General features: G+C 35.6%; 1 protein-coding gene across 29 annotated transcripts in view; it reads left to right on the top strand.

Moving 5' to 3' along the window:
* The window catches only part of celf2 (cugbp, Elav-like family member 2), a 177,092-nt gene that overhangs the window by 109,785 nt on the left and 39,845 nt on the right, over positions 1–27,462 (top strand). For all 29 annotated transcript variants that reach the window (XM_048157403.1, XM_048157415.1, XM_048157395.1 and 26 more), the window contains 2 exons: positions 6,538–6,734; positions 20,442–20,524. In XM_048157403.1, the coding sequence (XP_048013360.1) occupies positions 6,538–6,734; positions 20,442–20,524 (280 nt within the window). The remainder of the gene's footprint in view (positions 1–6,537; positions 6,735–20,441; positions 20,525–27,462) is intronic.

Genomic DNA, 27,462 nt, shown 5'->3' with positions numbered 1-27,462 from the left:
TGATTTAGTTTTTGTAAGACACTTTTTGCCAAGAAACACGGTATGCGAGGAGGCGTGAATCTCCATGAATAATGGCTCATTCTCACCTGTGAAGACAAAAGAATTGAATAGTAATGACCTGAAAAAACTTGCATATTAATGAGGCATTTCAGTCAGGTAGGCTGTGAAAAAAAACTTCTGTGATGTCTCAAGCTCATCATGGTATATGAAACATACAGAAAAATTTTATTACAATATAAAATAATGGTTTTACATTATACTTTAAAATATAATGTATTTCTGTGATGCAAAGAGTCTGAATATAGGCTTTTAGTTTAAAAGCATGCACATTTGGAGAAATATAGGATTCTCATATGTTTATGTCAATTTTCTATACAGAGGAGTTATTTTTTATTTAATATTCATTGTTATCTCTATGAGCGCTGGTGTTTGCAATTCAGACTGCAGCCGGAGGGCGCTCTGTGCATTTTAGTCCACAAATTCACCTAAGAAGAAGACGATATTCCATGAATGGTGTTTACCAATTCATACTACAGCCGGAGGGCGCTAAAGAAACAAAAACTCACTTAAAACTTATCAATAGAAGAAAACAAACAGGAATTTACTGAATGTCTTCCAGAGATCGCTAACCATGGCTTTTTCATCCAGATAAACAATTTTCAAGGCAATAAATACACGATTGAGATGATGAATGCATGTGTTGTCTCTGAATTTGCCTGTGAATAGCGCTGGCTCCGTGGGCGTGGCCGCATTAGTGGGTAATGAGCTGAATCACGGACTTCTGACATGGCTCTCTTTTCATACAGATTACATAAACACAGAATGTTTGTTTTCGATTTGACTTGCACGATTTAAAACCTGACATTTCAACGTTTTGTTAGACATAAGTATGAATTTTTTGTGATTAGTATTCACTAAGTTACACTTCATTTTCTGAGAACTATCAGATTGGACTTCGTTCAGAGGGAGATGAGAGATCACGCATCATGTTAGTTTTCTTTATTTTACAAAAAGCACAACATTTTGTTTTTACTCTGAGTGTATACAAATAAAAGGAGATATTCTATAGTTTCAATTGATGTATTACTTATGTCTCTATGACAAAAAATGACAGTATTTTAAGTCTGTTTTGCTGCAATGTGAAAAAAAACCTGCAAAACGCGCCGGCGCGTTTTTAGACCTCAGAGTGTTAATTTGAGTAAAAATGTGTTTTCTTTACTAAGAAAGTGGCAAGATGAAAACCACTATTTTCTGTTTCAAACATTCACATAGCATCTTTTGGTTATAAAAACATTAAAAATTCAAATCTTTTTCCCCCCAAAATGCAATAAATCCATGACACGTTTTTTTTTTTCCAAAATGCAGTTAATCCATCAATATAAAAGTTATTTTTCATATTGAAAATACACAACACAAGTTGATTCACAAATACAAGTTGATTCACATATATGACAACCTCTGAACTTTGTCAATACTAATCTTATATACAGGCATTTGACTAAAAATACATGGTCGTCGCTCCTAAAATGAACTCAACGAGTCATATAAATATAAATTAATTATGTCTCTGTTTTTCATTTCTGATTAAAGGGTATCTGGCGCCACCGCACAGTTAAAATAAACACATTTTCCGAGTACATAGGTATTAAAAACGGCTTTTAAAAACTGTTCATGATTCAGTTTTGGGGGCCGTGACAGAAGTTTGATGCTGTCGTGAAACTTAACAGAATAACACGACGGATATCGCATTTTTTTGGGCAAAATCGCGTTTTGGAACCAAACTCTTCACATATATATATATATATATATATATATATATATATATATATATATATATATATATATATATATATATATATATATATATATATATATATATATATACATACATCAAAAGTTTGGAACCACTAAGATTTTTAATGTTTTTAAAAGAAGTTTCGTTGCTCACCAAGGCTACATTTATTTAATTAAAAATCGTAAAAACAGTAATATTGTGAAATATTATTACAATTTAAAATAACTGTTTTCTATTTGAATAATTTCACAAAGTAATTTATTCCTGTGATGGCAAAGCTGAATTTTCAGCATCATATAGTCTTAGTGTCACATATCCTTCAGAAATATTCTATATGCTATCTGCTGCTATAAACATATGTGTACAATTGTACAAAATATTTGTGTACAATATTTTTTTTCAGGATTATTTGATGAATAGAAAGTTCAAAAGAAAGTGTTTAGAAATCTAATCTTTTGTAACATTATAAATGTCTTTACTGCCACTTTTGATTGATTTAATGCATCCTTGCTGAATAAGTATTCATTTCTTTAATTTCTTTTCAAAAAAATAAAAATAAAAAATGACCCCAAACTTTTGAACGGTTTTAATGCTAAGAAGCTTTGTATTTCAGGTTCGTCTGAACTTTCTATTCATCAAGGAATCTGAAAAAAAAAGTACCAAGTTTTCAACATTGAAAATAATCATAAATGTTTGAGCAGCAGATCAGCATATTAGAATGATTTCTGAAGGATCATGTGACACTGAAGACTGGAGTAACGATGCTGAAAATTCAGCTTTGCATCACAGGAATAAATTACTTTGTCAAATATATTTAAATAGTACACAGTTATTTTAAATTGTAATAATATTTCACAATATTACTGTTTTTTACTGTATTTTTAATGAAATAAATGTAGCCTTGGTGAGCAGACGAAACTTCTTTTAAAAACATTAAAAATCTTAGTGGTTCCAAACTTTTGGACTGTACTGTATATATATATTAACACATTTTAAATTAACCGTTTATAGAGGATGCTCAGGCCTGAAACAGCCTCAGTCTAACCATTACTGTCTCCAACCATAATTTGTTATATTGCGTTTATGTAACCAACCAGGCTGTCTTTAGATGCACAAATGATTGCCTTGCTGGCTTGCAGTGTTATTGTGCTTGCTTGTAAGTACATGAGTGAGTGATTGTCTGTGAGCCTGCGGCCTATCAGAGTTCCTTACATCAGCAATCCCCCCACACACACCTTAAGAGCAGCCCAGGCTGATGGAAGGTCTAGTTAAGCCATTAAGGCAGACAATTGACTCAAATTGAGAGGGAAGTGGGTAGAAAGAAGGGGAGAGAGAGATAGAATGCTATGGCAGTAGTGGATCCACTTGACAACTTAATCTGAGCCTTAGGACTTACATTCAGACAGACAAACACACACACATACAAAAACACTTTTATTTTCACCTTGTGTTGGTTCTTTTTCTCTCTCTCTCTACCTTGTCAGCACAGTTGAGTGAAAGAAAGATGGTCCAAATAAAGGACAATGTGTTTAAATTGTCAGTGGCTTCTCTCCTTAAGGCCCGTTCATACCGAGGATGATAACGATAAAGATGTAGTCCTAAAAATCTTTCTAAGAGTCCACACCACAGCTATAACGATAGCGGCACAGAGAAACGATATCATTGGAATCACTTTCAGATGTTTGTCAGAACTGTTTCTGGAATTCATTCGATTCCAGCATTTTTTTTTTAAATGGAACTGTTTAAGAACCGGTTCTTGATTCCCAACCCCAGGCCAGTGTGTGCGAGTGTCCTACAGCACACTGTTACAGGCTTCCTGTGACTTGTGCCTTTGTATTCCTGTAGCCGGGCCTTGTCGAACGAAACAATTACTAATTGTGACACACACAAGCGCACACATACACGCACAACACCCTGACACTCGCAGTCCCATCCCTCTCTCTCTGTATCAGAGTCAGTTTCTGGCTCTTGGCCTCTGCCCGTGTCATGCTCGCTTTTTTCGCCATTATTGCTTTTTGATCAGCGGCAAGGGGCACCCTTATCACCGTGGTAACTGCCGGGGGATTTATTGGGGTGGGGGTAGCTGAGCAGCGGTTGCTGTGGGGACCCGAGAGGGCGGCTTTCCCGCCGTGCATGCAGAAATGTCCTTTAAGTCGCTCAAAGACTTGGGCGTCTCCGCGGAGAGAATAGGGTCCTTCTGCAAGAGATGGATGAATCGAGTCCAGAGGTCTGTGTCTGTTTTCTCTACCTCCAACCTTTTCTCTTTATCTGTTGCTGATCTTTAACTTACGCCTTGTTCTTTTGAATAGAATGACAAATCACTTCATCGGCTTAAAGAGAATATATATATATATATATATATATATATATATATATATATATATATATATATATATATAGATAGATAGACCCATCTTGGCCTCAGGCCTCAGGATGGATTCAACCGATTTGTGTACTGGGTAATTCTATATACTTACCCAAATCTACACATATTCTACATTTTTTGTACTCTTTAACACAGCTTTAATATATTTGATTGACATTCATTTATTAATTAGAAACTAACAAATATAAAAGTGTTTTGTCAGTTTTTTTAAGCAATACTTCATTATTAACATTTTATTTTTAAATTTTTATATGTTTTCCAGTATTTATTTATTTATTTATTTATTGCCATAATTATGGTGATTTCTGATTGGCTTTTATGCAGCTTAGTTTGTCTTTTCTTTTTCTTTTTTTTTTGTGCTGTCAAATCGATTAATCTTATCTAACATAAAAGGTCTGTATATATGTACAACTTTTATGTTTGCATCTAACATAAAATTTGTAAATATATATATATATATATATATATATATATATATATACACACAGACATATACAAAAAAGTTTAACTATGTGTTAACTGCTTATATTATGTGTGTGTATCTAACATAAAATTTGTAATATATATATATATATATATATATATATATATATATATATATATATATATATATATATATACACACAGACATATACAAAAAAGTTTAACTATGTGTTAACTGCTTATATTATGTGTGTGTATACACACACACACACACACACACACACACACACACACATATATTTGCAAACTTTTAAGTTAGATGTGATTAATTGTGATTAATCAATTTGACAGCACTATTATATAATTTATATTATATCACTATTATATCAATTATATTATATCACTATTATATATACTATAAAATATTATATCAAATTTCATATGTATGTCATGAAGGCTATGTATGGAAGGTATTTATGTTATTGTATGTTATGTTCCCTTTAAGGGTATGCCATTTCCTCAGATCTACTTATTTCCTCAAGAACATGAGCTTTTGATGACACTGACAGACTGGCACAGTTTACTGAGAAAAGAAATCATTTCTTCTTTGTACAGAGAATAGTGCTTAATTCATGTCAAAATGTCCTTGGAGTGATGCATGTTTCGAAGGGAAGAAATTTGAGCAGTTATCTTGAAACAGGCGGAGAAGGCTTCCTCACAGAATGCTTAGCGCGATAATTAGTCTCATGAGGAAATTATTACACTTCTTCACTGAAGATAGAAGTATTTATTTATTTGATTTTCATTTATTTTCATATCAGTTGAAGGGCAACAGGCAGGTTGGCCTTCGATCAGCAAACACAAACTGAAATAAAATCGAGTAGACTGTTGTTTGTCCAGGCTGGTTCACTCGTTTTGTTATTTGTAAGCTGGGAAAAAAAGGAAATGCGTGTGTGTGTATGTATATGTGTGTGTGTGTGTGTGTGGTGGGTCGATAATTCTCTCTTTGAGTGCTTTCATCTGGAACTGAAACAAGCGCATGAAATTCCTCATGAACTCGTTGAACCAGTATCATGGGCGTCTAGGGGTCACACAGATCTGTTTCACACCTTGACTCAGCTTAGCCATTTTTATCATGTCACAAGTTTGTTAAATTCTGGTAAAGTCAGTCGCTCAAGATGGCAAAATTCTGAGCTCAGTTCGTGCTGCAGTTCTATGAACAGCATTTGTGACATGCTGTTAAAATAATTTAGGCTCATCTCTCAGTTTGTATACACAAATCAAAATGGGATTTTCAGGGCAAGTGTATTAGATGAAATAAATGTTTGTCATTAAAAGTTTTGTTATCGATGCAACTACTTTATAGGCAAATTTGGCTTTACATCGTCATGACATGAGTTGACAAATTGCGTATAATGTTCCACAGACAAGTTTAGTAAGCAATTTCATCACAATAATCTCAATCTTTGGATGATACTTGTACTTTCAAACACTGTGTATATTTATCATTTGCGATGCTTGCCCAGTAGGCGCCCATTATAAATGTGCTGTAAACATGTGTTTTCTTTGTTTTATCAAAAAAGGGGAACAAGTCAAAGTTATTTTTCATGGCGATAGAGCTTATTAAACCTAGAACAGAGTCAGATGTGTACCTGCTCAGGACTGTAAGCACAACATCAACACACACACACACACACAAACAATACAGCACACATGCTGAGTGTAATAACACTGTTGTGATTTTAATCAGCATTTGTGTCTCAGTGTCTTCCTGCTTTAATGAGGAGCAGTTGTCGATCTGTCCGGCCCAAATTTGATCTCGCTGTGAGCTTGGAGACCAACCTCTCTCAGTCACCACCTTCCTTTACATCTTCCAGTGTTTTCAGACCATGGTTTACACTCCATTAAGCTTGATTTTTCTCTCTCTCTGCAGTAACGGTACAGCTGGGAAGATGAACGGCGCCCTGGAACACTCAGACCAGCCTGATCCGGACGCCATTAAGATGTTTGTGGGTCAGATCCCTCGATCCTGGTCCGAGAAAGAGTTAAAGGAGCTTTTTGAGCCGTATGGAGCCGTCTACCAGATCAACATACTGCGAGATCGCAGTCAGAACCCACCACAGAGCAAAGGTAGCGTGCGTTTCCTGTCTTTAATGCATAACACACGCCATCGCAGCACAAGGGTGTCATGTAAACTTGCTCACATGTGTAAAGTGTTAGCTTGAGCCTCTGATTTCCTGTTTTGCTTCTTCACTTCCTGTCTCTTTGGTTCTGCCTTGGATCCTCCATCCATATCTTTCTCAATCTCTCAAAATAAAACAAAATTAGGAACCTTTAAAATAGCATAATGGGGCTCTAGAAAAGTTTGTTCACTTGAGCGCAAGATACTGCAAAAGGAAAACCTTGTAGAATTTTGTGTGAATGGCCCCTATGTGTGCTATTAAAGGGTTAGTACACCCAAAAAAGAAAATTCTGTCATTAATTACTCACCCTCATGTCGTTCCACATCCATAAGACCTTCGTTTATCAAGTTCACAAATTAAGATATTTTTGATAAAATCTGATGCTTCAGCGGGGCCTCCATTGACAGCAAGATATTTAACACTTTCAGTGCCTAGAAAGTTACTAAAGACGTATTTAAAACAGTTCATGTGAGTACAGTGCTTCAACCTTAATGTTATGAATTGACGAGAATATTTTTTGTGCGGCACAAAAACAAAATAACTTTATTCAACAATATCTAGTGATTTCAAAACACTGCTTCATGAAGCTTCGAAGCCTTACGAATCTTTTGTTTCGAATCAGTGGTTCGGAGCGTGTCTCAAACTGCCAAAGTCACGTGATTTCAGTAAACGAGGTTTCGTTACGTCATAAGTGTTTCGAAGCATTTCGAAATTTCTTGTGACTTTGGCAGTTTGATACACACTCCGAACCACTGATTCGAAACAAAAGATTTGTAAAGATTCGAAGCTCTATGAAGCTTAGTCCCAGCCTCAGACGGACCACTGATGACAACGTCTGATGCATATGGCACACTTTTCAAAGTCGCCATGTGATTGTGTAAGGGAAACGAGTGTGTCGCGTTCTTTAGCGGTCCGCCTGGAAACAAAGATGCCACGATGCCAAACCCCATCTTGGAAGAAGAACGCTGTTGTATTTACAACTGTGACAATAAGCGCTTATCGGGATCAAACGCTAGAAGTTCTCGCCATAGACTCTTTAAAATACATCCAAGAGTTTTGCACACCGGTCTGTTATTGTAGGGACATTGACGTTACATTTTCACGCCCCTAAACATGACGCGGAACAAAACGAACAGTTGCTTTACGTGTCAATCAGACGGCCTCTGGACGGCATTTGGCCAATGAAAGCTGCTATGGAGTCCATCAGTCTGAAGGTCTGGCTGCGCAAGACTAGGTTGCACTAGTATGATTCCTCATTCACCGGCTAAATGAGGTGTGTTTTCTTGGTTAGCTTTTGGTTTAGCTTTAGCTTTATTCATCATAAACAGTTTGTAAAATGCATACAAACTAATTATCGTCAACATTAATAATTAAAACACAATTCTGATCAATGCCAGTTAGCTTCCACTGTGGTAGTATAATATGCACGGCCTCAACTCAGAAAGTCTGAGAAGAGTTTCCCACTCATAATTACGACATTGTTATGGCGTCCATGTCCGCTCCTTATAAATATGAACATAGAGTGCAGTAATGTTCCAAATCAGTCACTTATGAGGTTCAGTTTCGGTTCCGATGGTGCCTATGTAGGCGGTAGACAGCAAAGTAGCTCGCTTGGTTTCAGAATAGCGCTAAAGCGTAGGCGTTAACCTCGGTTCTGTGGAGTTGTTAACACTCAGACAGGAAGATGGCATGTACACTTTCACAATGCCGCCCATCCTCTCACTCTTATGGAGGATGAGTCAGGGCCGAGTGGGAGAGCATTACTCAAGTCCTGTACTCTCTTGCGCACACACAGGCATTGCAACGGGTATCTCCGCCAGAGCTCAGGTGTGTGATTGGCTTTCAGACGCGGTGATGAGTGCTCCTGTAGTTCAGTTAGCTGCAGTTAGAGTGCCTCTCTCAGGTCCAGCTTCATCAAGGCCTCTGACACAGCCGCTGGGCCGTAATGGCCGCCGCTAGCCTTCAGCTCCACTCTAACCCATTTTAATTTAGGAAAAGGTCGTCTGTGCGTGGCTCCGGCTGTTAAATTAGACGGTATTGAAAGATTTCTCCACCAACAAAGTCGCAAGGTGAGCGTTAACTTCCCGCCTGTCTCTCTGGCACTGTCTTTCCCTGTGGCGTCCACCAATTAGAACAGATTTTCTCTAAAAAAGGATTTGGCTTTCCATTTTCTCCCCCACAAGGACAGTTTTTCCACCTTTTGAAATGACCAATTAATGGGTGGATTATATTAAGAAAAGTGTGACAGTTAACAGGACTCAATTTGAAGTGTCCTAAAGCAACACATACACACAATATTAGATAACGTGAGATCTCACTCCAGTTTGCACACACTTAACTTCAGTTTCCATGACTTTCCGCTGACACAAACAACTAGTTTAATACATAACCTGCCCACAAGCAAACATGACACATTGCAGTCTTTATTTAGCTTTTCTTTAAGCACTTATACCACTTATAACACTTATTTTTGGGAACTTGCTTTAACATCTGAACTTTATTCATTTAACAAATAAAATTTAATTCACGCATATCATATATAAAATTAATATACATAAAAAAATAAAAACATAATATTTATGCAATAAATATTTAGAATAGGGGTGTCATGATATACCGGTATTGAAGATAACCGTGATATTCAAAACATAAAATATCGATATCGTGTTAATTATTTGCAAAAATTCTTACCTATTGTAAGAGTGTGACGATATCTTGCGATAAAAATATTTAAAACGAATAGTACACATATGACACAATGACACGTAAATAATCCAGTGCCACCACTTGCTTGACATTCCAAATTACAATAGGTGACGGTATTGCACCTTAACGCTGCCATCTGTCATAAAGCAGAAGAATGCAAAATCATGTCGTCCGATAAGAGGACAGTCTCTACCAACAGTGAGTGCAAAAGGGGGCAAAACCACCAACCTGTTCACCAACCTCCGTGTCCTTTATCTCGCCACTATACAGAGAGTAAGGGGCTGTTTACACGACACTGTTTTCAACTAAAAAAGAATGGTGTTTTGGTGGCCTGAAAACGCAAACTTTTGAAAACGAGTTTCAAAGTGCAAGTTTTTGAAAACGGCCTCTTTGTAAACAACAAAAACGCAAATCTGTGAAGACGATGACATCATGCACATGCGTATTACATGTTCAGTCTATAGTGTTTCATCGCCATCTAATGGCCTGCCGGCAGAATATAGAGTTTTTTGTCGTTTTCACGGATTCGTGTGAATGGGGATCGTTTTGACAATGGTGTTGTCTGTACGCTGAAAACTCATAGGAAAAACTTTTCCATTTTAAGCATATCGTTGTCGTGTAAACGTACCCTAAGTTGCAATTATTTTGCTAGTCTTGAAACGGGAAATATATCTTAACCTGTCAACTGCTGACGCCTTTCTTTGTTTTGTTATATTTGGATCCCTTGAGGCTTTTAGTCAAAAAATTTGCTCATCTGGATAAAAACTTATGGATTTTTACTTCAAATATCTTTAGAGAGGAATATTTTTGTTGTATTTTTATCTAAAATAGGGCAATGTCATTGTAGAGCGCTAAACCCTCTCATGTAATTTGTTTCATTCATACTCGACACAGAAACTCCACAAGTGAGACACATAGAAGTATTAAAATTTTGACATTCCAGGAAATCCCTAATATGGACAAAGACATCGCTTTAGCTGAATAAAATGCAGATAGATACGCTTCGACTGATTAAACATGAAGAGAATTAACACACCATTGTGACAAATAGTATATGGTTTATTCGTGTTCTTTGAGTCTTTGTTCTTTTCGTAAGGATAATGTATACTTATAATACAATGCTAATCGACACAGCCTTTATCACTGTATAGAATAATATAAAATAATATAATTTCTTCTCAATTCAGACAATTGTTGTCTCAATCATTGTAATTGTTGTATTCAATGGTTTGATTCACTGGCTAAAGCATAACACAAAATAAACAAAGTAAAGATGAATTTGACTGATAACAGTGTTTTCTTTTTTCTTTTTTCAAGGTTTCTACTTTCCATGTGAAAAATCATGGCCAGCCCTAATTTACAATATATAAAAATAATTTGTATTAATCATAATTTGTATTAATCATATATATATATATATATATATATATATATATATATATATATATATATATATATATATATATATATATATATATATATATATATATATATATATATATATATAAAGAGATAAAGATAGACTAAATATAAAGTGGCTGGAGTAATTTTTTATTTATTTATTTATTTTTTTGCATGCCACACTTCCGCCAAGTTGCATCGCAGCAGTGTAGACAACTGGATTATATTGGAAGCAATCTATTTTTGTATCTTGAGTTGTGGTTTTGTTAGCTTCACGCAGTGAGGACAATATTCTACCCCCTTGGCCACTGATGTTAGTGCTTTTATGGTTTAAGACTTGTAATATTCTTTCAACCCAGATACAACTTTTCTTCGGTGGAAATGTACCGAACTGTTACAGATTGGGCACCAGCACCCAGTGGAAAAGTAGTCACACTTGCACACATCCCAGCAAGAGTGGATAACTCCGCTGAGTTGCAGTCTCAGCGGTGTAATCTACGTTCACACACATGCTGTGCCAATTCATAGTGGGACGTCGCGTCCTGCGCCCCTCGTATGTCCCTGCCTGGCCGCCATAGCCTGAGCATCAGCAGGGAGGTGCTTCCGAACAGACGGCCTCACTGATCGCCTGTGTGTGTGTGTGTGTGTGTGTCTGTGTGTGAGACTAGAACGAAGCGTAGAATATAAATGCACCCAGAGGTGAAGAGCAGGAATTGTTTATCAGAGCCGGGCTGCAATTTAGAACGGTCCTCACACACGCACACACATAGAAACAGACTGTCCCTTGTTGATTGAGTGATGCGAGAGCGGTCCAGGGCTAAATGGCCCTGAGCAGCTGGGGTTCTTTAGTAAAGATGTATTCCTGTCTGCCTTTGAAGTCCGTCACACACACACATACGCACGCCTACATGCTCACAAGATGAATGGATGCGTTTGTGTGTGCATCCTTTTCAGTCCCTGGACACGTAGCACAGCCACAGAATGATACAAGTGTGTGTGTGTGTGTGTGTGTGTCCTCTAAGGCCAAATGCAGATGTGCTATGCTAATGTATTGAAATGTATTCTAACAGATATATATATATATATATATGTGTGTGTTTTCATGGTATTAAGTCCATAACTGTAGGGCATTGGACAGTCTGTCTCGTATAACAGATCAAAAATGGAATCTGAGAATAATTGGCATTCAACTCGTTTTCATTTACAGTCAACACGAAAATGGTATTCTAAAGCTGTTATACTTCCATAATGTGACACATTTTTAGAGTGAAACGAGATGTAAAACGTTAAGGGCGGTTCGTTTTGTCCATCAATATGATGATATTATGGAATCCGCCCGTCAGCGAATCTCAGCACGAGTACGGACAGTCACGGAGCTCTTGAGGCGGTTGTACGCCTCGTGGTTTTATCCTGTCTTATCTGTCTCAGGTGAGGCTCGGGCTTTCAGACCGTACGTCAGCAGTCCTGCCACGTACGGATGTAGAAAACACTTTGAGGGTGACGGTTCTGACCTCTTTGCCTGGGATTGTCAAAAGTTTCCAGTGTCGCAACACGATTAAACATGAACCGCTCTCAACAGCCAAGGAATGTGTCGCTGGCAGAGTCGAGAAAGACTACATTTCCTTCACTTTTGCTGACAACACAAGAATGAACAAGATCTTATTGGCTGGATTTTTGATGTATTAGCATTGTTTTGGATGCAAAGTTTTAACCCTTTGATGCGTACAATCACACCGGTGTGATTAGAATGGTCAGTGCATCACATGATCGACTGCTAAATTCAAATGTGCTTTCGCACTTTGGCTGGTGCTGAGCCAAAGCCACTGTTCAGCGCTTTTTATATATCACAAATATGCAGTGTTTTCAACCACATAATGTTTATTTTAGGTTTCAGACATTTAAATACACACTACTACTACTACCACTACTGTGTATTAAATTAAGCATTAACAAAACAATACATTTACAGTTTGTAAAATACACACTAATGTCTATGGAAGTGGCAATAACAATCCTTTCCATTATAATTAGACAACATGTTTTATTCATATCAGATACACATTGTGTAAGTAACTTTAACACATTGTGTACGTAAGTTTACTCTATTCTCCTCCCAGTTCACCTGTTCACTTACTTTCATGTATTTTGGGAGAAGTATAAATTCATGTGTTGTAAATCCAACAGATACGATTCTCTGGACTGTGGCATTATAAAGGTGTTTAAACAACAAAAAAACATCCACTTGCACTTCTTTGACAATTGGAATATCAGATATTTCATGCTACAGTTAACAAATTTCTGAATATTTTGAATAAAAAATAAAAAAAATAAATACAGCACTATTGTGGCTGTGGTGTGTCACATGACAAGCAATCAGGGCTCTGAACTGGTTCAAGGAACGAAAACGAAAACGAAATTTTGACCAGAACGTAACCAGAAACGGAAACAAAATCAAATTTAATCGTTCTGAACAGAAACGCTAATTTGAAATGGCCATTAAACGGTTAATATCAATTTTTATCGTTCCGTTTAATATTTTGATTTGGCAGTCAACCAATCACGAATTCAAATAGTATAGCCTATGCAAATGTGACGCTGACGCATCCAACATGAGTGAAATGCCCGCGCTCATGCTTTAAAGTGCATGCCCAGCTCAGCTCAGCTGTCAAGTCATCATAGGTTAAGTCACAATGGCAATGCCCTGGCATTAGTTTTTCCGATGATATATGTCACCAACCGTCAAGTATTAGGCCTACATTTAAGTGAAATTAATGTAAAGTTATGTGCAGCTTGTTGTGCGTTTTGAAACCAGCGAAAATTGCAGGATAGTAGCCTACAATTTTCAACGTCACATCACGCATCTGCAGCGCTTCTGTGAACGGAGAAAACTAGGCCTACCTACATAACACAAAAAAAATAAAAGGGAATATTTAGGCCTATAGGCTACGTGAAATATTTCACTTAAATAATTAGGTCTACAGATTAACAAAACGAAAGTGGTTAATTGTGGCGCACTCCAAAGATCTAGGAAAGGAAACAGACATTCTGCTTGTTTTCGTTATTTGTGTCTTTTGTAAATGTATGAATTATGTCTTGCTTTTACCTGTATGACCATAAATTACGGAGACAGTTTACTGTCTTATAGAAGGAAAACAAATCCAGTGGTCGCGCCGGCACCTCACGCGCGCACACTAATTATTGCATTGCTTACTTGATATCGCAGCCTGTTGAATATTAAAATAAAATACAATCTACACTGCTCAATTCAATTATGTAATACAGTCTGCCGTTTACCACCCGTGACCACCGCCTCACTGTGCTATTATATGAAGGATGATGTTTTACGACGATAATGCCCGAAAAGTACAAAGCTCATATAATAAATAATAGTTTAGCATTCGTCTCGAAAATGAAAACAGTTGGATTCGTGCCGAATGAGAAAGGTAGGCTACAGATTCACTTTAAATTAATTCGTTTTGCATCTTTAGTTTTATTTCCAATAAATAAACCTGTTTCTCGCCTTAAATATAGCAATAGAAGCTGGAATGGCGTGAATAGTCCAACTGTTCATTTTAGAGGTTTTGTTGTGGAGTAAATAAGTGGATAGGTAAAATAATATAGAGCAGTTTTGTTCATAATTTATGTTTACAAACATTATAAACAACGCTACGTAGGCTAGGCTACTTTTACATTTTACTTTATTTACAGATAACTTCATTATCATTATTTCTGAATGTAATAATAAAATGCAACATATAGGCCTATGCGACTTATCTTTTTTTCCTCTCAGGAATAGTGTCAGTATTTTTAACCATGCAGCAAACATTAAAATATCTTGAAAAAATACTTTAATTTATAAACCAATGTTTTTCCTTTCATTTAATAGGTTTACATTTGGACAGAATCTTGTTGGCTAAGACGGCAAATACAATCTCTTTGTTTTTTAATAAATAAAATGCTGTATTTATTATTATTATTATTATTATTAAGTAGGCTACATTAAAAAAAAATAAAATAATGTTATTAACCATTATTTTTTCTAATCAAACCGGTTTCGGAATGTTTATAATATGAAGGAATGCTGAAACAGAAACGTTAAAATACCGATTCTGCTCGGAGTGGAACGATTTAATTTTTTTTTTTCGTTTTTAAGCCCTGCAAGCAATCACATGTCACAATGGAAACACTAAAGTGATATGTTCTAAATAACGGTCGCCTTGAAAAAAGCACCCTGGGGGGTCAGCCAGAATATTTTAAACGTACATGTGAAAGAGTTAATGGTTTTGGACATAAATATGTTTAAAACAGGAGAATGACATGTAAAAACTACGAAGCCCCTAAAGGGACAATTGCAAAAATTTAAATTATACAGACTTTTGTGTGGGTGCGAGAAACATTCTTGTGCACTCGAGATAAGTTTTTTGTCCTCACAAGAAATATTTCACGTGTGCATGGGAATTTTTGCCGTGCTCTTGCGTTACATTTTCCGGTTTATGTATACTAACCTATTTCCTTCATGCGTCACTGCCATTTTACAATGAAGAAAATGAGAGTATGGATGTGAATGAATGAATGAATCCAATTAATCAATCACTCAATCAATCATATTTAGCCCAACAGTTTTTTAATAAACTTTTTAATGCCAAAATGTACTAACAAATTAACAAAAACAAATTTGCTTCATAGGGAACCCCTTCCTAAAATCTGAAAGTACCCTAGAAAGATACAACACAAGTGCAATTTATTATTACTAATATTATTTCCCCCACCCTAGCACCATATGTAGTTTAAGCAACACAGTAAATTAGCACATTAATTGATCAATTGTTAGGTCTCAGGTTTGTGGATTTCAGCTATATTACAACAGGTTTGAGCATTGCTCATCCGTCATAGCTGTCTAATTTCTTAACTTTATTTTCATCTTTACCTTCACTAGTCTTACGCAACTGTACGATGCGTTCCAAGCCTTGATGGTGTGGAGTGTTACTTAATACTGCTGGAGTATTATGGGCTCATGTAGTATTACTGTTAGAGTAGCTGTGGAGTGTTTAAGCTCATGTGGTATTAACTCAAACCCCTGTACACAAAACTCTTGTGAACACACCCCCCCCCCAACCCTATATCAAATGTTTCTCATTTTTTTCATACCTACAGGATTATAAAACTGAAGCTCATTTTGGCCATTTTGCTCAAGCTCTTTAAAGCAAGATAGATTCTGATTGGCTGTCAATGTATCTATCATTCATCAGCTTGATAAAAATCCTTCTGAAAGTGATTCCAATGATATCATAGAAAGATTTGTAAAACGATATCTTTATCGTTATAATTATCGTCATTAGTGTGAACAGGCCTTTAAGCTCACAGTTTTGAGATAACTCTTGATATTTTTGCATAAAACATTCTTCAGACAGTCAGCGAACGCTCTGAGGCTAAGACTACATGTCTATTTAGTAGATTCTTGCATTTTGAGGTTCCTATGGTACCCTAATTCTAGATACAGTTCCACTTTGAGACCCCTGGGGACAGTGTTTTACTTCAGGCACAATGATGATTGATCAGAACAGGGATCTCATTAACACTTCAGTTCCTGGGTCACACTTAATTGGGATTGAACCTGCAACCTTTGTGGTAATGGCCCAGAACCATTAAGTCCCCCAACCACGACCATTGTCAATGTTGACTGATGGGAATGTTTCAGGCATGTTGGGAGTTTAAATGTGTATGATCGCTTACTAGTGTCTGGTGTGTGTGTGTGTGTAACACTGGGAACAGGGTTGTTTTGGCCACAGACTGGACCGCACTGTTGCCAGGGACGAGAGAGTCCTTAGTTTATCCTGCCAAAATTCTCCCTGGCAGTAAAAGGGGATTCAGTTCACTCATTTTTTTTTTCTTGTTCCTCTTCTTTTTTCTCTCTAAATAAAACATGCCAGCACTTTCAGCTTGCTTTAGCTGCACACACACACACATACAAAGGTCCCCAGCTGATTCTTTCTGTTAGTCGGCTCTGTATATCTTCCTGTGTGTGTGTTTAATGTGCACTTCTGTACTCCAATGCCTAGTCAAGGACAGTGATGTGTGCAGACACATACTGTATATATACTGGTTTTTATTTTTCTGATGAAGGACAGAGCCTTTTGGTTCATCTCTTTTTTTTTTTGGTGGATACAAAAAGCATCGTGACTTTGTGGTTGTCAAATGTTACTGGAACACGTCCATTCAATGTTTCCTGCACCACTTTACAGTGCTGAATCTACAGTGCCATGGCACATATTTTGTGTTTAATTCGAGTCTGAATGTGAGTTTGCAGTCTGAATTGAATGTGATTAGGTAAAAAGCAGTGCTCTTAGTAATATTTATATGCTACTGTAGTATTTACTAATATTTGGAATATGCCTTGTTAAAATGCTTTTTATATTTTTATTTTTTGTTGTAGTTTTTAGTTTAAGTTTTAGTAATTTGCTTTTGTTTGTATATATATATATATATATATATATATATATATATATATATATATATATATATATATATATATATATATATATATATATATATATAGAATTTTTTTAAAATATTTTTGTATTTCTGTTTGACTTTCATTTATTTTATTTCAGTTTTAGTGTTAGTAATTTTAATACTTCAACAAACTTATTTCATTTCAGTTAGTTGTCAAGGCATTATTTCTAATTTCATTTAAGTTTTTTTCATGTAATATTTGTATTTTATTTTATTTCAGTTTTATTTGAATTAACTAAAATGATTTTTAATAGTTTTAGTCTTAGTTTTAGTTAACAATAACAAGACTGTTTGGTAAAAAGACCATGTAACACATCTTTGCATTAATATATCCTCACTGACTGTACAGAAAAACATGATGTGACCAGTGTAGTCCATTTCATAAGCAAATAACTGTTATGAGTGTTATTTTTTTATTCATTCACTGAATCATTCAAAAAGACACACATACTAGCAGGGCTGGGAGAAAAAATCGATTGACCTAACTATCGCGATTTTTTTTTTTTTTTTTTTTACGATTTTAAAATTGATTCCAACCCAGAATCGAATTAAATTAAATTGCTTTATTTTAGTCCTTGCTTATTGACGAGGTGGACAGAAGTTGCCCACTTTTGTTCCAACATCAACATTGACTGCCACAAATAGATTTAAACTGTCCCAAAAACGGTTCTGGTGGGATGTGTGGGAGAAGCACTGTAGCGACGATGTTTCACTTCATGAAAATGTTATAGTAATGAATGCACTGAAAAGCCCGCACGCTCATGTACGCTTTGCTTCAGATATCATTGCTGAGAAAGAGAGTATAAGACAGTAGAGCTGCACGATCTCGAATCAAACACCTACGTGATCCTAAATGACAAAAATTCGTCTGTCTATTAAACCTTTGACAAAATCATATCGCAACATTCATATCTGTGTTGGCGCTGCCGCTGATCCAGAGAGAGCAGTTATTATTTCAACCTCAGAGTATCATTATTCTGTGATATAATATTTCAAATGGTCATAGAAGTACTGGGATAAATGTTTATAGTTCAAATATAATCACTGATGTCTAAGGTAGCGATCAAAATAGTTACCTTTTGAAAACGGCGCTTCAAATAACGACTGTATCATTTACATGGTTTCGCCACTAGGTGGCAACAAATGACTGTTAAAAACTGTGTCTTTAATCATTTATTAAAGAAAATGTAGTACTGTAATGTATGATGCTTCTGAAATAAAACTTAGAAAGATGTGATGAACTGTTTTTGTACATATGACTCATCTTAAACTTCATGTACTGTCTGTATAAGTGTATGATTCAACGTTTCCCCATGGTCTAGTGTTAATAGCAATACTTGTAGAGTCGCAATTCTTTAAAGGTGCCATCGAACGTTTTTTTACAAGATGTAATATAAGTCTAAGGTGTCCCCCGAATGTGTCTGTGAGGTTTCAGCTCAAAATACCCCATAGATTTTTTTTAATTCATTTTTTTTAACTGCCTATTTTGGGGCATCATTAACTATGCACCGATTCATGCTGCGGCCCCTTGAAATCTCGCGCTCCTTGCCCCCTCTGAGCTGTCGACTATAATACAGTGCATTTACAAAGTTCACACAGCTAATATAACCCTCAAATGGATCTTTACAAGATGTTCATCATGCATGCTGCACGCATACATCGATTCCTGTGAGTATAGTATTTATTTGGATGTTTACATTTGATTCTGAATGAGTTTGATAGTAGCTAGGCTGCAGCTAACGGGCTAAAGCTAACATTACACACTGTTGGAGAGATTTATAAAGAATGAAGATGTGTTTATGAATTATGCAGACTGCAAGTGTTTAAAAATGAAAATAGCGACGGCTCTCTTGTCTCCGTGAATACAGTAAGAAACGATGGTAACTTTAACCACATTTAACAGTACATTAGCAACATGCTAACGAAACATTTAGAAAGACAATGTACAAATATCACTAAAAATATCATGTTATCATGGATCATGTCAGTTATTATTGCTCCATCTGCCATTTTTCACTGTTGTCCTTGCTTGCTTGCCTAGTCTGATGATTTTGCTGTGCACATCCAGACATCCTGCTTGTCTAATGCTTGAACATGAGCTGGCATATGCAAATATTGGGTGCGTACATATTTATGATCCCGACTGTTACGTAACAGTCTGTGTTATGTTGAGATTCGCCTGTTCTTCTGAGGTCTTTTAAACAAATGAGATTTATATAAGAAGGAGGAAACTATGCAGAGGAAAATTCAATTGTAAATTCTATGGCACCTTTAAAAAATCGCAATACATATCGTATTGCCACCCAAGTATCGTGATATCGATTCGGGAGATAGGTGTATCGGCCCAGCCCACGAAGCAAAAACTACTAAACATTGGTCACTTGGTTTCTATCGCTGCGTCCGAAATCGAATATATCCCTAACTATGAAAACTGTACGACAAAAGAGTAGCATGTCCCCTGATGACTGGTAAAATAGTGTACTACTTCCACCGAGATTTTGAAGTGCACATTCGATGGATACTTTACTATCCCATGAGACCACAGGAGAGGATTTATAAATGTCAGTGAAGCATGACAGTAACAACATGACGGATGTAGTACATCTGAATTTCATTTATACTACCCGCATTCATACTATATAGAACATACTTTTTTAACCTTCACGAAGTAAAGTCAAATTCAAATGTAGAACCAAATGTAGAATTCAGACGCAGCATATGTCTTAGATGCCAAGCTGGGTAACCCCGACCACAGTGAAATCTCATTGGTCCAAAATCCCGCTCCATATGGCTGTTTATTATGCATCAAATATTAGCCTCTTTCCTCTCATTCTGCTTGTCTTTCTCTCCCTCATCCCTTATCTTTTCTGTGGTGTAGTTTGGCAGAGATCTGTGTGACAGCAGTGAGATTGTTTTCTCTCTCAGCAGGTAGTGAGACGAAAAGAAAAAGATCAAATTCACTTGGCTTATTGCATGCTTAAAATGCTTACCTCTCTCTTTCTCTCTCTCTCTCTCTTTCTGTCTGTTTTCCCAGGGTGCTGTTTTGTCACATTCTACACACGGAAAGCTGCCCTGGAGGCCCAGAATGCACTGCACAACATAAAGACCTTAACTGGGGTGAGTGTTTGTTTATCTGCTCATGTCTGTCTCTCTCTGAAAACAAGCGAGGCAGAGAATTCCTTATTCAAAAGACAACATTTTCTAGTTTTTAATCTGCTTTCCTTTGTGAGAAGTGGCAATTCAGGAAAATGTATGAAGTCTGGTTGAGGAGACAGGCAACTTTAAGGAGTTTATAATTTGCAAGTGATGTATGTAGTTGTGAAATCAGAGCGCTTGCCCTTGAAATCTGAACACAAAATGTTCAAAAATTTAGGGTAAGTATGATATTTTTTGAAATAAATAAATAAACTTTTATTTAGCAAGGATTCATGAAATTGATAAAAGAAACAGTAAAAATGGTTCTATTAATCAAAGAATCAAAGAAAAGCATGTATCACAGTTCCCTCAAAAATATTCTGCACAACAGTTTTCAACATTAAAATTATAATATGAAATGTTTCTTGAGCATCAAATCAGCATATTAGAATTATTTCTGAAAAATGATTTGACACTGAAGACTGGAGTAATAATGCTGAAAATTCAGCTTTGCCAAAACATGAATAAAATTAATTTTATAATAGAAAATAGTTATTTTAAATTGTAATAATATTTCACAATATTACTGTTATGACTCTAATTTTAATTAAATAAATGCAGCCTTGGTCCTTGGTGAGCATAAGAGACTTCTTTCAAAATAAAAGTCTTACTCATCCTAAATTTTTGAATGGTAGTATATTTTATAGGGATGCAACGATTTTAAAATTCAGTTTGAGACCAAAAAGCCAATAACCAATAAATGGCGAATATTAAAATTGTACACAATTTTTTTTACGAAAAAACAAAACAAAAAAGAATTTATAAAAAAGGTGGTTTATACAAAAAAGTATCAAAAGGTACTGTCATCTGTAATAAAATGAAATGTTTGTCAACATACATTCAAATCATTTGATGAAAACATAATAGTGTTGTTGTAAAACTCAGATGAACTGCGTTCATGCTTTTATTGTCTGCGTTTACTCATTGTTTTCTTATCATCTTTTTGTTTAGTTAGAAATGTTGTTTTTCCTATTCCAAACTCTCTAGCCCACGGCAGACCTAGAGATGTCACATAAGATTATCATATCAATTGCTGCCATAATCAGACTGTCTCTGAACGGCGTGTGTGTGAAGGCTAATGTAGGACATGTCTGTTAAAGTATCCTCCAGCTGTGAACGAATTCATCTCCCTCTCCCTCATTATGTGATTGTACATTAATTCACTTCACTGAAGACTGCTTACAAGATCAGTTTAGTGTTGGCAATATGCTTGTTGTGAAGTTTTTGGTCAGTAGACATTTATTTACAGTAATTACAGTCACATATGAGTGGGTCCAAATGGAATCTGAAAACTTTAAACTTATTTTGGATTTTAAATGGATTTCAAAATGTTAGCTGAGGCAAACATAATAATAAATAAGTTGGGTATTTGTTGAATTCAGTCAATGACAGGCATTCCAGTTCTGTAGAAATGTACGGAGTATGTGACGGCTAATTTAATAATGTTTATTTGTAAAAACTTAGCAATAAAAAATAGTAAAATAACTAAACATTTATTTTGCTACCAAAATAGACATAAAATATAGTGTAGAGACACTACTGAGAAATGAGATCCATCCATCCATCCATCCATCCATCCATCCATCCATCCATCCATCCATCTATCTATCTATCTATCTATCTATCTATCTATCTATCTATCTATCCATCCATCCATCCATCCATCCATCCATCCATCCATCCATCCATCCATCCATCCATCCATCCATCCATCCATCTATCTATCTATCTATCTATCTATCTATCTATCTATCTATCTATCTATCTATCTATCTATCTATCTATCTATCTATCTATCTATCTATCTATCCATCCATCCATCCATCCATCCATCCATCCATCCATCCATCTCCTTACTGATCTATTAGATTGAGTTGATTAAAGGGATAGTTCACCCAAAAATGAAAATTCTGTCATTAATTACTCACCCTCATGTCGTTCCACACCCGTAAGACCTTCGTTCATCTTTGAAACACAAATTAGGATATTTTTGATGAAATCCAAGAGGTTTCTGACCTCTGATAGACTGCAATGTTATTACCACTTTCAAGGTCCAGAAAGGTAGTAAAGACATCATTAAAATAATCCACGTGACTTCAGTGGTTCAACCTTAATGTTATGAAGTGACGAGAATACTTTTGTGCACAAAAAACAAACAAAAATAATGACTTTATTCAACAATTTCCTCATTTCCATGTCAGTCTCCTACACTGTTCATGTTGTAAACACAGTGCAGCGCTTCCGTGTTCTACATCAGAACACCGACTCATTATATAGTCACATGGACTATTTTTAACAATGTCTTTAGTACCTTTCTGGGCCTTGAAAGTGGAATAACATTGCAGTCTATCAGAGGCCAGAATTCTCATGGATTTCATCAAAAATATCTGAACGAAGGTCTTACAGGTTTGGAACGACTTGAGGGTGAGTAATTAATTTGAGAATTTTCATTTTTGGTTGAACTAACCCTTCAAAACATTTATACCCATAAGTGTGTGTCAGTAGGTTATCACTTTATAACATTGAGAGATGTTATCAATTACACTGTCTGAATTGGTTTCAAGAAGGTCTCGTCTGGTTGAGAGTGTTTGAGAATGTGTGTGCGCAATCCATTAAGGTTGTTGCGATCTTTTTTTTTTTCTTCTTTTTTTTTTAATTAAATATCATTCACTGCTAGTGTTTATGCTGCTATGTGTGTGTGTGTGTGTGTGTGTGTGTGTTCAGGAGAGTGTGGCAGCTTATAAATTCCCCACTGTGTGCCCATCTGTCTGACTCTTGTGATCTTTCACCCAAACGCGCCGTCATCAAACCACTGGACTACACACAATTTGTTCATGTTAGTTCGCAGTGCATTAACTAACGCTAACAAATACAACATTTGATTTTAATAATGTATTAGTAAATGTTGGAATTAACATTAACCAGGATTAATAAATGCTGTAGAATTATTGTTAATTCTTAGTTCATGTTAACTAGAGTAGTTAACTAATGTTAACTAATGAAACCTTTAGTTTTTTTTGGTCCCAATTTATATATAGTGGCCTTAACTACTATGTACTTACATTTAAATTAATGATTTGATACAATTCACTTATTGTGTACATACATGTTTTTACATTGTACTTATATTTTAAAAACACCTGCATGTAATTACATCTGTAATTAATTTCTGTAATTACATTTATAATTACACTGTTGACCCATCCCTTAACCCTTACCCCAACCCTTAAACCTACCCATACCACCAAAGCTTTCCCTAACCTTACCCGTATCCCAATTCAATAGCAGAAAAAGTGTTTTGCAATTCAATATGAACCCAATAAGTACATTGTACTTATTTTTTGATGTAAGTACATAGTAGTTAAGGCCGCTTAATATAAAGTGGGACCGTTTTTTTTATGTTTTTGAAAGAAGTCTCTTATGCTCACCAAGGCTGCATTTACATTGTTAATGTTATTACAATTTAAAATAACTGTTTTCTTTTTAAATATAATTTCAAAAGAACAGCATATAATTAATATAGAAAGCTTTTGTAACATTATACACTACCATTCAAAAGTTTTGGGTCAGTAAGATTTTTTTTTTTTTTTTTTTTTGAAATAAAGAAAAAGAAATGAATACTTTATTCAGCAAGGATGCAAAAGTAGCAGTGAAGACATGTATAATGTTACAAAAAATATATTTTAAATAAATGCTGTTACTTTGAACTATTCATATTCATCAAAGAATCCCAAAAAAAAAAATCTACATTGACAACAATAATCAGAAATGTTTCTTGAGCAGCAAATCATCAAATTAGAATGATTTCTGAAGGATCATGTGACTTAAGACTGGAGTAATGATGCTGAAAATTCAGCTTTACCAACACAGGAATAAATTACATTTTAAAATGTATTCAAATAAAAAAGCATTATTTTAAATTGTAATAATATTTCTGTATACAATATAACTGTTTCTTTGGGTTTTTCTGTTGTATTTTGAAATTTCAAAATTGCAATATATAGGTTAAATTTGGAATTGTGAGAAATAAATATCTTTTTTTTTTTTTTTTGTGCATAGTAAAATAAAACCTGTAGCTGTAGTTTGCCCCTTTTTTTGCCAAATAATTCTCTCAGATAAATACCTTAACCAAGTTTAGTGCTTTCTTCTTACACACTTCTGTGTGTGTGTGGTATTTATTTTCCTCATATTTTGATGATTTCATTGAACTTAAAGGACATTAAAACAAATATCCCCTCCGCACATCACTTTTGGCCTCTACTGTATATATAATTAATAAATAAATTAATTATTATCATTATTTTTTTTATAGGGTTATTCTGTATCCAAAGTGTACAAACAACATCAAACAACAAAACTGGGTCTTTCAAAATCTAAAAGTATTCTAGCCACAGTCAGAAAGAGTGAATGTATCCTACAGGATCAGATGCCTTTAGAGGATGCCGGCAGCATGCCAAACCATCAAGGACCGTGGACATGTGTGTGTGTGGTGAAGGTCAAAGGTCAGAGTTGAAATGAAGTAAACAGATACCTTCAGTTATTTCTGACTGCTTTTATAATTCGATCCAACCCAAGAGTTATGGAGCTGTCATTCTGCCTTCAGCTGCAGATGTTGACCGCTTTCGGGTGTGTGAATGTGTGTGTTGTGAGAGCAAGCACGTATATTTCATGAGAAATGGGTACCAGAGCATGATCTCTGTAATTAGTGTCATGGCCTTGAATTGGAGAGGATGACAACACACATCCACGTGCTCCGTGACGGCTGCGTGTGAGCACACACACCGTACAGAGAAGAGGACATGAAAATGGGGAGACAGATGCCGTGTGTGTGTGTGTGTATGTGTTTGTGTGTGTGTGTGTGTGTGTGTGTGTTGGACAGATCTGGACTCTGGCAGTATATCAAAGCTGCCGGACTCAAACTTGTGGTTCTGTTCCACAAAGCTGAAGGTGTTATAAGAGAAGCAGAGACTTTGAGAAATAAAAAAGAGAAAATAGATGAGCAATCAAAAGCAGAAGTGTAGTCTTAGAGGCATTCAAAAAACAGTAAGAGCAACAGAATCCAACAAAACGCAGAGGATTCAAGACAATGATTTTATGTGCATTTAATTTGACTATTAAGCTTCCTAAAGATTGTGCCAGTAATTGAAAAGCATCTCAGATGGGAAGTTTATTTATTTATTTATTTATTTATTATGTTTTTGTTTTTTATGCAGTTTAAAACAAACGGTCCACGGTCCTTGATGGAGATATATATATATATATTATATTACAGATATACATATATAACCTTTCATTGAGGGAAAAGAATTGAAAGTAGGCAGAAAATCACATTATGAAATAAATGTTTTTTTCTCCAAAACACGTTGGCCACAATTATTGGCACCCTTTTATTCAATACTTTTTGCAACCTCCTTTTGCCAGGATAACAGCTCTGAGTCTTCTATAATGCCTGATGAGTTTGGAGAACACCTGACAAGAGATCAGAGACCATTCCTTCATGCAGAATCTCTACAGATCCTTCAGATTCCAGCTCCATGTTGGTGCTTCTTCTTTTCAGTTCACTCCACTCATTTTCTTTAGGGTTCAGGTCAGAGGACTGAGATGGCCGTGGCAGAAGCTTCATTTTGTGCTCAGTGACACATTTTTGTGTTGGTTTTGATGTTTATTTTGCATCATTGTCCTGATTGAAGATCCAACCACTGCCCATTATTGGATTTCTAGCAGAAGTGGTCAGGTTTTGATTTTTTATCTGTTGGTATTTGATAGAATCCACGATACCATGTATCTGAACAAGATCTCCAGGACCTCCAGTAGAAAAATAGGCCCACAACATTAAAAATCCAGTGTTATATTTAATTGTGGTCATGGGGTACTTTTTATCCATGTGTGCACCAAACCCATCTGGTGGGTTTGCTGCCAAAAAGCTCTTTTTTTAGTTTAATCTGACCATAGAAGCCGGTCCAGTTTGAAGTTCCAGTCTTGTCTGACAACTGAATATGCTGGAGACTGTTTCTGGATGAGAGCAGAGGATTTTTCTTAAAACCCTCCCGAACAACTTGTGGGGATGTAGGTGTTGTTTGATCATTTTTTTTAGGCTTTTTGAGACTCAAGACTCAACTAATCTCTGCAATTCTCCAGCTGTGATCCTTGGAGAGTCTTTGTCCACTCAAACTTTCCTCCTCACCGCGCATTAGGATGATTTAGTCACATGTCCTCTTCCAGGCAGATTTTTAACATCTTTAGTTGATTGGAACTTCTTAATTATTGCCCTGATGGTGGAAATGGGGATTTTCAATGCTTTAGCTATTTTCTTACAGCTACTTTCTATTTTGTGAAGCTCAACAATCTTTTGCTCACATCAGAACTATATTCTTTGGTTTTACTCATTGTGATGAATGTTTAAGGGAATTTGGCCTTTGTGTTTCCTCATGTTTATACTCCTGTGGAACAGGAAGTCATGGCTGCACAATTTCATGTTCATGATCATCCTGTTGTGCTAAAAAAATGTAAATATGAATGAGAATACACTTTAGAGATATTTTACTCATTAAAAAAAAAAAAAAATAAATTCTAGGGGTGCCAATAATTGTGGCCACTTTGTTTTGGAGAAAAAAAACAACTTTTATTTCATAATGTGATTTTCCCCCCACTTTCAATTCTTTTCCTGAAAGGTTAAATTTTTGCAAATGTTATGAATTAAAGATCAAAAGGATAAACAATGCAGATTTATTTTTACAGTCACCTTTGATCATATTTACCAAGGGTGCCAATAATTCTGTCCACCACTGTATAGACACACATTTTTTCTGTATTTAATCGCAATTAAAAACATTGGTGTTTTTAATATTTTTTATTAATTT

Source organism: Megalobrama amblycephala, linkage group LG14, assembly GCF_018812025.1.
Source record: "Megalobrama amblycephala isolate DHTTF-2021 linkage group LG14, ASM1881202v1, whole genome shotgun sequence".
Taxonomy (NCBI): Eukaryota; Metazoa; Chordata; class Actinopteri; order Cypriniformes; family Xenocyprididae; genus Megalobrama; species Megalobrama amblycephala.
This window is presented reverse-complemented; position numbering and strand designations above follow the sequence as displayed.